At 31.6% G+C, this 13,811-nt stretch overlaps 2 protein-coding genes across 2 annotated transcripts; both read right to left on the bottom strand.

Annotated features, from left to right (window-relative positions):
- Window positions 1–364: 364 nt before the first annotated feature.
- LOC111717104 (uncharacterized) lies at window positions 365–2,153 on the bottom strand. Its single transcript, XM_023492614.1, has 5 exons — window positions 2,046–2,153; window positions 1,633–1,670; window positions 913–1,047; window positions 650–828; window positions 365–562 (listed from the first exon to the last, which is right to left on the bottom strand). Exons 1-5 carry the CDS (start codon window positions 2,093–2,095, stop codon window positions 407–409), a joined length of 558 nt encoding a protein of 185 aa, XP_023348382.1. The 5' UTR covers window positions 2,096–2,153; the 3' UTR covers window positions 365–406.
- A 4,207-nt stretch (window positions 2,154–6,360) lies between these two features.
- Window positions 6,361–13,588, bottom strand: LOC111717103 (uncharacterized). The gene is made up of 8 exons (XM_023492613.1): window positions 13,491–13,588; window positions 12,460–12,556; window positions 11,463–11,535; window positions 11,294–11,349; window positions 10,196–10,246; window positions 9,569–9,627; window positions 8,156–8,227; window positions 6,361–6,549 (listed from the first exon to the last, which is right to left on the bottom strand). Exons 1-8 carry the CDS (start codon window positions 13,550–13,552, stop codon window positions 6,486–6,488), a joined length of 534 nt encoding a protein of 177 aa, XP_023348381.1. The 5' UTR covers window positions 13,553–13,588; the 3' UTR covers window positions 6,361–6,485.
- Window positions 13,589–13,811: the final 223 nt, after the last annotated feature.

Raw genomic sequence — 13,811 nt, 5'->3', positions numbered from 1 at the left:
AAAATCAAATTAAGATTTCTATTTTTTAGTCTATTTATAAAGTTAATCTTTAAGATTTTGCTCATTTTCTAACACTCATTTTTAATGGAAAAGATACCATTATTATGGTAACTGTGTTATTTTTTATGAGTTTTTGCCTTAAATTTCATATTAAACATAATTTTTGAATCTCTTAGTTGGTAAATTCAAACCTGAAAACTGTTCAACGAAGTGCCCAGGGTGAATACAGGGGGGGGGGGCAATGGGAGCAGTGTGGATTTAGCTGAAACAATTCCATTCTCAATTCCATATACTGAAAATTCCCATTCTGAACTATGAAATATTGATTTTCTCCCGAAGTCTTATTAAAATACGGAAAACCAAATTTGTTTACTAATATTTATTAAAAACATTGACTAAAAGCAAATTAACAGCAGACTCCTTCGTCAGAAAGATCACAGCAGTAAGTCTCTGCTCTCTCAGTAAGAACTGAAGCAAGAACGGGCATGGCAGCAGGCATGAAAGCATCAATGTAGACACCACATCCCTCAGCAGCTCCGGTTCCAACACAGAAACCATCTCCCTAGTTAAGAGAGTATTATTAGTTGAATTAATTTAAGTTAATTTATGATATATCTGTCAGACTGAATGAGATTTAAAGATGTATTACCTTCAAGAATTCAATGATTTCAGCAATTTTAGCTTCAGACTCAATGACACCGGCAACAGTAGTGATACTACCAGCACATTCATCACAGGTTGGTGCTTTCACAACACTCTTCTGTCCACATGCTCCAAGAAGTCCACAGACACTGTTGGCCTCAAGGAAGACAGGGTACATGGCCAAAGCTAAACAAAAATAACTTTTATCCAAATTCTTTAATCAAGATTAGTAGAACTTTAAGATGTGTTTAAATCTACTGAAGACCTTACCAATTCCCTCCCACCAAGTTCTTACTCCAGTCTCACATCCAGCAGGGTCATCAAGAAGAGGACAGACACTAGCAACAAGAATCTCAACTTGCTCCTCGATGCTTCCAGCACTCTGGAGGTAACCTCCAAGCTTGCCTAAAGATAATTCTATTGCAAAAGTTCAATTAATGGAAATGTTAACTTAGTCCTCCTTGAGTGTAAATCTATTTGATTGAAATTTTTTAATGTATGTTTTGTTCTTGTTATATGTTATTATTTTCTTTTAGATTTTAGATTTGACTGACTTTGTGGCTTTAATTAGGACTTTTAAGTTAAAAGTACCAATAAATATATAGACACATTTTTTAAATTATGAGATCACAATAATAAAAAATATTAACATAATATACAATTTTTTGGTAAAACATACATTTTTGTAATACAAGTTGTTTTGATACACCCAAAAATGTTTATATATAAGAAAACACTTTTACAAAGATTTTTTTAATTTTCAAAGGCAATCTGGGAAATAAAAGTAATATCAAATGTAGTAATTATAATTTATATTAATTAAAATAACAGATGTTGTCTTTTCAAGATTTAGACAGAGTGAGAGTCTGCACTATGCCGACTCAAAAAACTCTTAAATCCTGAAAAGACAACATCCATGGTGTTCTATCTGTTAATTTAATTAGTCTATGTAGTTAATATTATGTACTTATTTTCAAATTATTCAAATACCTGCAAAAGACAGGCAATCGTCACAAGTAAACTCAGCGCTGAAAATAAAATCATCAGGAAGAGAATTGCATATCATGTAGAAATAAAAAGTTAGTTGATATTTTCTTTATCGAAGAATTATTGAAAAGTTTGCCTCTAGTGTCGATTTTTTAAATTCTTTAAGTAGAACCAAAGACTGGTATAGATTTAAAAGCATTCAGCTACAAGATACAAATCAGACATCAACTCTAGCTGGGTTTATCATTAATAGAATCAGACCTTTGCATGAAATATAGTACAATTAGACGATTATAATTTTCTTGCATGGCAAATGAGTTGATCTTATGCTAAACAATTCTGAGGGCTTTAAAGCGTTTATTTTAATGAAATTATCAATTTCTCTAAAACATTTTGAAATTAAGAAAGAATAATACCTGGCAGAAGATGCAAGGCAGGCAAGGGCAACAAGGATGAACATCTTCATGTTGAGAATTCTTCTGTTTCTTCTGAAGGAGGAGAATAGAATGGAATAGTAACTTAGTGTTCAGATTTTTATAGGTAGTGTTATCTCAACATATAATTTATGTAAATATTTTATTTATTTGTTTATTTAAATTTATATTACAGAAACATGACAGAGATGATCAGAGGGAAAAATTTGAAATTTATTATAAATTTTCTTTTCCCTATTTTCATTTTTTTCTCAAAAATTGATATTTTTTCCTTAAAAATCTAAATTTTCTCCAATTCATTGTTAAAATTCTAAAAATCATAAGTAATATCTTGAGAAGAAATATTTTTTATATAACATCTGTGGAAAGAAATGGTTTTCAGAAGGGGGGGGGGGTAATATACACCCCTGAAATATAAAGAAAGATAGGTATATTTGTGTATTGACGCAAGACAAATGTATATCCATGTGGCCTCTGATTTATTTTGATTTGTTTGAAAGCTATGGAAAAAAGAGGGAGAATTAAAATTGCTTGTAAAAGATTTGAAAAAAAATTGTAGGTTTTTTGATTTATTTAAAAAGCTGCTCTTTTTAAATATTACGAAAGACGTTTTTTTCAAGGATGTTTTCATATTTATTAATATCATCATTCCTTAATCATTTTTGGCTGAAGGATCAGAATTAAGAAGAAAATTGAATGATGGTAAGTAACTTTGTTGGTTTTTGTAGAAGAATAATCTGTATTCTTAAAGGGACTGTAAAGGAAAAATGAAAGGGGGTATAGGATGAAACCTGAGAATCTCAGATCTTGAACAATACAAATAAGACATTTTTGTTGATGTTTCTGTCTCGAGAAATTGATATAAAACTGTGTCAAAATTATACCAAAACGTATATATATCAAATTGCGTATAAGAGTAGTATTAAACAGACCATATTCAACAATTAAACAACCAATCTGATAACTATTATATCCCACATGAGCCTTAGAATCTCAGATTTGGTCCTGTTATAATTTTTATTTTGCATTATTAATAGATATAATTAATAATTTTATTACGTATAGTCTGTACAGTCCGTTTTACGTCGCAAGAACTTCTGCCAATAGCAGTGTGGTATTTTTGTCACATCTATCATGGGACCAGTATACGGAACTGCCATTTGCCGAAGTTTTCGTGATAGATGTCTTATATGTGTCATTCAAAACATCAAAACCTGAGATTCTCAGGTTTCAGACTATTCCCCCTTTCATTTTTCCTTTACAGTCCCTTGAAGAAGAAGACTCCTGGACTGATATTGGACTAAGACAGAATCTTTTTGGTATGAGGCAAAATTCAGCAGAGACATGGGCGAAGAAACTGTGAACTTGGGCAGAGAAACTGTGAACTTGGGCGAAGAAACTGTGAACTTGGGCAGAGAAACTGTGAACTTGGGCAGAGAAACTGTGAATTTGGGCAGAGAAACTGTGAACTTGGGCAAAGAAACTGTGAACTTGGGCAGAGAAACTATGAACTTGGGCAGAGAAACTGTGAACTTGGGCAGAGAAACTGTGAACTTGGACAGAGAAACTGTGAACTTGGGTTGAGAAACTGTGAACTTGGGCAGAGAAACTGTGGACTGGGATGGAGAAATTGTGGACCAGGGCGGTGAAACAGTTGACTAGGGCGGAAAAACTGTTGACAGGGGTGGAGAAACTGTTGACTGGGGAGGAGAAACAGTTGACCGTGTGGGAGAAAACGAGGGTGCTAAAGCGTCGGGAAACCCGTCGGTTGCAGCGCAGGGTGCAATTTAAACTGCCCTTCAGGGGTGTACGAGTTTGAAAAAGATATTGATACCATTTTTAACTATGTAAACATTCGATCATATACACACTTCCATATTACAAGCGTTATAATAAATTATTTATGTAATTTTCTTAAGAGGGGGCACCATGTTGCCAAGGGGGGGGGGGGCACAAAATCAGGCAATCCCTCTTAATAATGTGGTGCAAGTTTCAAGGGATGAAAAATATAGATGGAAATGTTTCTAAAAAATAACTATATTTTCATAGGATTGATACATATTGTATTATAAATTATGATATCAAATGTATATTTACACTGAAGGCAGTATTGATTAAAGCTTTTTTAATGAAACTCTTTTAGTTAAGGGCAAAAGTGAGATTTTAAAGTATTTTTTTTTCTATACGATGTAATTATACTTAAATGGAATACATGCGGAATTTCAAGTGATGGCATGTCCGATGTACCTTTGAAACCTTCATTTCACCATCGTTTCTGAAGCAAGAAATGCTCGAGTCACTTTTGTAATAAAACCACAACAAAAAATATTCAGTTTTCAAAATGGGAAACATGGATATTTAATGCAATGCTTGATCAGACAAAGCTTTGAAGGGTATTGTTGTGAATCAGAACATATTTTTTTCTTTTCATAATCGTGGTCAGACTTTAGGCTAAATTTACTTTTACTAAAGGGTAAGGGGTGCGTGACTGCGCAGTTATTCTTGAAGAATGGCAAGACCTTAGTAATTGCAATGCAAAATCGAAATTGTCTTGCAATAGAGAGGCCTGCACAAAAACGTTTTGCCTGGTCTTGGAGTTTGGGCGCAAGTTTCCAATGCATGCAAGACAGACTGCTTTAGGTCAATTATCATTATAATTATCATTATAACAATATTCTTAATCATTTTTGTGTAACTTGAAACCTTTATCTGTTAAAATAAAATGTGAATGAAATGATAATTTTTTTCTCTTACTTATTATAATGACAAAATAAATTTTCAACTATGTACAATGTACATTGTACAGGGTGTCTCAAAAAAACTGTGCAGTAGGGGTATTAGTAACTGAGGAAACAATTTTCGTTCAATTTTTACGATCAAGGTTTATATTCGAAAGCTCTATAATTCAATTATATCATAATGTAAAATGTTTCCTTCTAAGCTTCATACTTTTTTTTTTGTTACAACCAATTATTTGAACGTAAGTCGAATTCGATTTCCCGGATTTTTCGATTTTTCGATTTTTCACGTCTCATTTTCATTCGTTCATAAAGTATGAAAAAATTTAAAAGTTTTCGATTTTTTTTTTTAATCATAAGCTGTTAGTCTTAGGTTTCATTTTTAACTAAAATTTTGGATCAGCGATCATTACTTTTGGAGCTACAGCAATATAAAAATATAATATGCATTAAAAAAAAACGAAAAGAGAGCTACGGGTACCACCGTACGAAGCTTGCCCAGACCACAAAAATATATTTTTATTAATTTTATTTTTGAAATCAGTTGGTACAATCCACAGCTCGCTATTTCAATCAAATTTTTTTATCTAACCCACCAGGGCACAAAAATAAAACATGAAATTACAAAAAAAGGTTTTTAAAAAATCACCGCTTTAATTTAAAATATTTTTACTTTAGAAATGATATTCACACTTTTATTTGTTATTAGTCCATTTTTATGATAGGTTCAAGGTATCAGGTAGTTAGGTAGGTCAAAAATGGTGTATGCTTTTTTAATGGGGCCTTCTAAGGGACTGTTCACGCATAAAAGAACACATTCTCAAATGTAACCCTGTGTCTTAGAGAATACAAGCCGTCCAAGGTATCGTTTTATGGGTAAAAGCATATGCATGTTTCAATAATGATATTGGTTTTTGAAAAAATTTACCACCGGGGTCATTATCCGCCAATTTAATTTCTAAGGGGTCATTTTAGGAGGTCAAATTATATTAATAGCACACAAACATCGTCATGGAACTCTAAACAGGGGTAAAGGCCCATGGTAAATCCATTTTCAATCTTTTTTTCGAAAATTTGACTCCCGAGGTAACAACTGTCCACTTTGACCTCCAAGTGGTCATTTTGGAGGTCATTTTATATCAATGGAGCACTCATACCGTCATGGGTTCCGAAATAGGGTAAATCCACACGGTGAATCCATTCTCACTATTTTCATGTCATTAACATTTCTGTCGACGGCACTTTTGACCTTTTCGATCTCCAAGTTGCCATTTTGGAGGTCATATTATGTCAATGGAGCACTCATACCGTCATGCGTACCGAAATAGGGGTAAATCCACATGGTGAATCTATTCTTACAATTTTTATGTTATTAACATTTCCGTCGACGGCACTAATTGACCTTTTTGACCTCCAAGTGGTCATTTCGGAGGTCATATTATGTCAATATGAGCACTTATACCCACATATATACCCACAAAAGATTGTATGTCGTTCAAAAGTACTTTGAGGTTAATTAGTTTTTTAAAATTTATTCTCACTATAATGAAACTTTCACGTTCTTAATTAAAACTTTTTATTTTTTTCACTTGCAATACATATTAAACGTGTGTTTAAAACATGGAGAAATATTAACTTTTTCTGGTTTAAATCCAAATGAAATTGCGTAAAAATAGTGAATTTTTTATCTTTTATTAAAGATGATGTATTTATCTCTAGATTGACGTTGTCCAACCACGGCATCTTTCCTGAAAAAAATACTTTAAAAAGAATCTAAAATGTCTATTTCATGTATATATATCTATATCTTTTTGTATATCGGTTTTTTGGATGTCCGATCATAACTCAGGAAACCCATGGATCGATTTTGCTCAAATTTTGAAACTCGAAGAGCAACGGGAATGTTTTTAGTTTTGCTTTAAATTTCTAAGTTTCGTAAAACTCGGGGCAAAGCTGGGTTCCCAAGCTAGTATACAAATATTGATATTGCCTTTGAGTTTTTCCAATTTATGTTGCGATGAACTAAACCAGTTCTCGGCAGAAATTCATGTTTACATTTCAAATGATTGTTTTTGTAAATCTGTCTGATCTGAGCAAAACATTAGTTGAGAAAAAATTGAATATTTTCATGGAATATTTTACATTTGATAAGAACTGTTAATTACAAGAACGAACCATTTATATGTTGAAGGGTTTGATAATGATATAATTACTGAACTCATTAAAATGTTAATTAATGAGAAATGATTAATGTCGAGTATTTTCACATATTTTATTTGTATAACTACACATGCATATATTTGAAAAATTATTTTACCCTAAACTTAAATTTTCTAATCTCTATATTTTTTAAACCTGATGGTGTAGACTTTTGATATTTCAAACTTAGATTATTTAATCTAACAGTACGACATCGGGTGCAAAGATTTTAGAATTAGAAAATCAGAGTTTGTGGCAAAGACTCAATTCCTTTCAGCTACGGCATTTATATTTCTGAAAAATGTATATTTGTAAATAGAAAATATTTTCATAACTTCGCTCCCTTTAACATAATACTATATCTTCCCCTTATCTGCTCTTTCAACTTGCTTATCACTTCTTCGGAAAATAAAGCTCTTAAATGCCGTGAATTATTTAATCTTATCATGAATTGTTGATAGAAAAGGGACTGTGACCTAAATCTCTCTATCTGAGTAAAAGTAATTGTCTCTCTCCAGCATAGACTTAAAAATAAAAATTGAAAATCTCTGTTAATAAAAATTATATCTTATTTATTTCAATGTTTAGATGATGCTATTTTTTTGTAAATTGGTTATTTTATGCGACTATGATTAAATTGTGATCGAAAGGCACAGCTTGCTGGGATAAACCAAACTGGTAAATCTGTGCGTACAGTAGACCCTTTAAATCAATTCAAACTAAAGTAGATTAAATATAAGATTGAACTCTCATACGTTTTAAATTGTAACTCCTCTTATTGAATAACAACCATGTCCTGAATTTCTAAGTATGTGACAGAATAGTTTTCTTATTTCTCATTTTCTCTTTTACTTGAGCGTCAATCAAAGCTAGAGTAGCTAATATGTATCAAAGTCGTATCAGAAATGTCGTATAAATTTGACCTTCTCCGTCTGTCATAGTTTAGTATGTAATCACACTAAACTGAGCTGGTGTGGTAGGTCAAATAGGCCTGTAGATTGACGTGTACTTCAAAAAGTCTGACCGAGCCATCAAAGTTGAAACCGAGCCGGCATGGGATAGGGTCGGGATGGTACTTGCCGCACATTACTGTGTCTGGTACAAGGGGTGGTCCGGTTCGAATTCAATTTGAATCTAGTCCACAGTGTAATGTACCTCTGATTGTGTGTGAGGAGATGCAGTTCAGCTTTATCAGAAAACATGTTGTCCAATGCAACCCGCCGCCCTCTGTATGAAAAGTTAACAGGGTTAATCAAAAAGTATTAAAAGATATAAAAATAAAGTTTAAAAATGGGATATTTCCCGCATGGCATAAATAATTATTTCTTCAAATCTACGGATGTAGACAAAAATATAAAAAGCTTTATCATTTTTTTTATTTCTCTTTAGGTTGCAACGCGGCGCACTTCAGCTAGCTAGTCCTATGTTTATTTATATATATGGAATATACCGTATCCATATATAAGGAATCTACTAAAATAAAGCTCTTAGGTCATATATATTTGTTATTTGTCAGCTGTAGCTGGCAAACCGGCAGAGGCGCAACTAGCACTTTTGGTAGGGGGTGCAAAATATTATTTTGTAATGGTCTGAGGGGTTTTTTTAAATAGGCTTTTTTTAACGTTTTGATGTCGAAAAAAGGGAAATTTTCAGTTGTTGCATGCAGATTTGGCTGTGTTCAATTCAAATGTTTTTTATTATATTAACGATATCAGTCAATCAATTCTTTTAATGTGTGCGCGGAGCGCCAAAGAAAATTTTTTAAGTACCTGGTTTAATAACAGATATAATTACAAGAAATATTCATTTATATATTCTGATAAAAAAAACATCAAAATACATATATAATTTTAATTATCTAAATTTAAAAAGGACAGATAATGTTAAGTTTTCTCCTGAAGTTATTAAATTTATGATCGAACATTCTAACCAGCATTCATAATCTTATTTCATTTTTGATTTTATAGAAGTTATTTCAAAGAAGATAAACAGTTAGAAGTTTGCCAGGTTCAGTCTCAGAATGTTCTCTAGATTTAAAACTGATTTTTTGCCACAAACCCAAATATTTTAATCCCTAAATCTATGCACCGAGATGGTGTAAACCTTTGATATTTCAAATTTAGAATATTTTACCAAAATAATTCAAAGTTTGAATACAGTTCGGAACTTTTTTACATTAAATGTTTACAATAGCTTTTAGCCTTGAGAATTCAGAAAGATAAAAATATTTTTTTTTAAACTGACTATAGAAGAATACACAATTTCTACAATAACTCTTTTGGTTTTATTATTCTGACTCCTGTGATACTGATATTCGCCAATCTTTTATTTAATTCTGCAGGGGGGGGGGCGCGCCCCCCCTCTCAGGTGTTAGGGGGGCACACCTGGCCGCCCCCCCCTAGTTGCGCCTCTAAACGACTGGACCGAATGGGTTTAATTTTGAGGGAACCCTTGAGTACCCCGGGGGTAACATAGGCTAAAATTTAATTTTTTTTTCAAAAACTCCTCGGGGAACACCAAGCACTTCCGCTATTTACTATATATACTATATAGTCAACTAAATGTTACCTATGTGAGGAAGGAGTTGACATTTTTTTTTCTGTGTTCAATCCACGGGAAAACATTATCTTTATCATAAATAAATAGTAAATAAATTATAATATTATCTTTATAAATTTACACGTCATTCAGACAGACAAACACTATCAAGGGTATCATTTAGAAGGCGACATTATGAAAGGCATATGTTATGGTAATTGAACTACTGTTTTGTGAACTACCAATTTTTATGAACACTTTATCATTTCAACTTCGCATTAGTTGTCGGGTAAGTTATGCAGACAACTTTTAGGGTGCATTTAAAAATAGTTTATTAAAATATTCCAAATTGTTTTGCGAAATTTTATAATAAAAAACAAAGACAACAATCACTTTAAAATGCTAAAATGTCCACTAGTTCCATTTATGACACAATCTTGTCACTTTCATATTTACCAGTTGTTTCGTTCATTTAAATACAATTTCTGTTAGCTTGTATCTTTTTTCCGTAGTTCCATTCATTCTACAATCTGTTAATTGTATTTTTTTTTTCAGTAGATCTTTCCATTACTTAATCTGTTAACTTGTCATTTTTCCAGTAGTTCCATTTTTTGCAAAATTTATTAACTTGTAATGTACAATACGATTATTTGTCACCTCTTCATGAAGAATTTGAGGAGAAACCAGATCTGAATCTTGAAACCAGCTCTTAATACACAAATAATAAGAGACTTTAAAGGGAGTGTTCGCGAAAAATAAAAGGGGGTATAGACTGACGTCGAAAAATATTCGATTTGGATTGTTTCTAATCTTACTTCTATCTGTTGTGTTTATAAGGAGAAAATTGTTAAAAACGACTCATACCGAAGAACGTAGCGGCCATAAAAATTCAGAAAGTTGAAATAATCGAGTCGGATCGTAAAAAAATAGATTTAATTCCAAACAAATCATTCAGATATCACAGCCTATAATCATTGATTTTTTCTAGGCAGTTGTATACATGGTTGATATTTCATAATATTTTTGGATTTTTAAAAAAATTAATATTTCGCTTACAACTTGTTTTCACAGCCGGCGCTAGATTTTCGAACATTCCTAGAAAATATGAAAATGTCGTCTTCATTTTCAAAAATTCTCGAAACAGGAATGAATGTTTTCAAAAGTAACTCTCAGATCATAACAAAAAAAAATATTATGAAATATCAACTATGTACAAATGCATCGAAAAAAATCGATGATTATAGTTTGGAATATCTGAATGATTTGTTTAGAATGCAATTGATTTTTAACAATCCACGAGTCGAATATTGCAACTTTCTGAATTTGTTTGGACGCTACGTTCTTGGGTATCGGTCGTTTTTAACAATTAACAATTAACAATATTAACGTTATTTCAAGTTAAAATTCGTTTATAAAGTGGCATGTATGGAACACTAACAACAACGGTACACTCCAAATTTGTATCTAACTAACATAGTGTGTTGATAAATTCTCATTCTTTAACAGATTAACCACAAATAATAACAATCAAATATCAATTAGAAAAAAAGAATATCTTATTTATCCTTGAAAAGGGTTTAAGGGTAAAGTTATGAATCTGATATGCTACTCTATAATCTATGCAAATTACGTAGATTGAATTATCAGATTTCTTTGATTAAATGATGAGAAGATTAGGGTTTAAGACGAATGATCAGGTTCTTTGTAAAAGTTTAAGATTTATTATAGCTGAAGATCTTTAAATTGAATTTAAACCTTGTTTGAGAGATCAACTCCAGGTTCAACTCCAGGTCCAGCAATACCCAACACACCTATACTACAGCTATTACACAGATTATATTACACTTCAAATTGCGAAATAGTTTATTAACTAAAGCTTAAGAAATTTTAACTAGATATATATATATATATAAATGTTTCCAACCTGCAACATTTTTAGTTCCACTTGAGCCCACAGTGTACATATTCGTTGAGAACTCAGTTAATCCCATAGGGGACTTAATGTGTCCATTATTATGATTTTTAACAATTAATTACCTTCATTACAGGGGGTCAATGGGGATGTAATAGATATAGCAGGGAATATTACATTGCCTAGGCTACCTTCGACCTTGTTTTGCCCCAAATGTAATATTCCCTCCTATATATATATGGCATCCTTGTTGCAGCCTTGCAAGAATAAAGAGATATGTCATTTTTTAAACAAAAGAATTGAGCCTTTGCCACAAACTCTGATTTTATAATCCTTATGCACATGTGCAACCCAAAGCAGTAGACCTTAAATATTTCAAACAATGAATTTTTTTAGATAAATAATCTTTGTTTTAAATATCAAAGGTTTACACCATCAGATTTCAAACATATAATGATAAGAAAATTTGAGTTTGTGGCAACGACTCTATTCATTTTATGGAGATTGTTCCACTACTAAATAAAATCTAACATTTGAATTTAAAAAAAATCAACCTTTTTCAGGTTTTAAAAACTGTAAAATCTATATAAAAATAGTTCTGAAATTAAATCTAATAAATGTTTTCGGAACTTCGTGGCAGAAAATTCGCAATCAATTAGATTGCATCTCTAGGGTTGCAATCTATAAACATTGCAATGCTGGTTTCAGGATAGCATTGAAAATATCAGGTATTCAATAGTGTCGTAAGTTTGTTAAAAAAATGGAGGGAAAAACACAGTTTTTGATTTACAAAAGAAATTACGCATTTCTGTTTTTTAACTTATCTTAATTGTTACAGTTCACTCTTGACTTACACCTAGGGTCTCCCATCGCAATTCCGTTGCGCGCAACTGTGCAGAATTGCGCGCCATTGTTAGGAGTTTACAGGGCTGCAATTGCGCGCACGTAAAATCCACTTGCGTTGGAAACCCTACTTAAGCCATGACTAGATGACCAAAAAATGACTTACTGAAATAGAGCCTCCAGTATCTCTAAGAGGAGTACAGAAAGTAATAGTTCGATAATTATCAGGATCTACGGAAAACAAATGGCCTCTAAAATCTGACCTGAAAAAAATCCTTCAGGTTATTTTTAATCTTTAAGAAGTATTTTTTTGTTTAGTGTATGTTAATACAATGTACACTGTGAAGAGCTAGAGCAAAGTTCACGGATATCATGTTTTATTATGTTTTTATTTATTTAAAGATTATAAATGGGATTAATATCAAACCACCTTTGAAGGTACCAGGCCCTGGGGGGGGGGCAGTACGACACATATTCTTCTATTATTTAGGATACATATACTTCTATTCTTTAGGATACATATTCTTCTACTATTTAGAATATATATACTTCTATTATTTAGGATACATATTTTTCAATTATTTAGGATACATATTTTTCAATTCTTTTGGATACATATTCTTATATTATTTAGGTTACATATACTTCTATAATTTAGGATACATATACGTCTATTCTTTAGGATACATATACTTCTATTATTTAGGATACAAATACTTCTATTATTTAGGATACATATTTTTCAATTCTTTAGAATACATATTCTTATATTATTTAGGATACATATATATACATACTTCCATTATTTAGGATACATACTCTTCTATTATTTAGGATACATACTCTTCTATTATTTAGGATACATACTCTTCTATTATTTAGGATACATATTCTTCTATTATTTACGGGCCCTTTTTGTCACATTTTACGTGACTCGAGAGAAGGTTTATGGCCCCACAAAATTCAAAAAAAATTGTACCCGAGAAAGTGTCAACATTTATTACTTTTGAAAATGCAGCAATTTAAACAAAAAAATCTAAACAAATTTTTTTTTATATAAGAATGGAAAATGGCAACTTGAGGAGCAATAGTTTTAATCTGAAATTGGCAATAGAAAAGGAGGTTCAAAGCGCCCTAAAAACTAGTATTTGAAATAACACTTCCAATTTGAAGGCTGTTAATTGTTTACAATCCTACCGGGTTACTGATATATTAGCGACCTCTTCTTCTCTTAAATTACACAAACATTTTCTTCTCATTTTTATCTGCAATAATTTTAATTTGTTTGAGTAAAATAATCACAATCAAATTATAACTTTAAAAGAAGAATAATATCAACCAAAACTTATCTTTTCTCCGACTCCAAGCAGCGTACATTTTTAACCATAGTCATAATTATATGAAATATAAAGGAGTAATATAAACCAGATATATACAGGATTAGTCTTTAAAACCGGGATTTATAGCACGTTTTCTAGAAAACAATTTGAATTGGTTTTTATCTTTTAGGCGGAAAAA

The sequence above is a fragment of the Eurytemora carolleeae genome, unplaced genomic scaffold, assembly GCF_000591075.1.
Source record: "Eurytemora carolleeae unplaced genomic scaffold, Eaff_2.0 scaffold2367, whole genome shotgun sequence".
In the NCBI taxonomy this organism is placed as follows: Eukaryota; Metazoa; Arthropoda; class Copepoda; order Calanoida; family Temoridae; genus Eurytemora; species Eurytemora carolleeae.
Note: the sequence above shows the minus strand (reverse complement) of the source record. Positions and strands in the feature narration are given on the sequence as shown.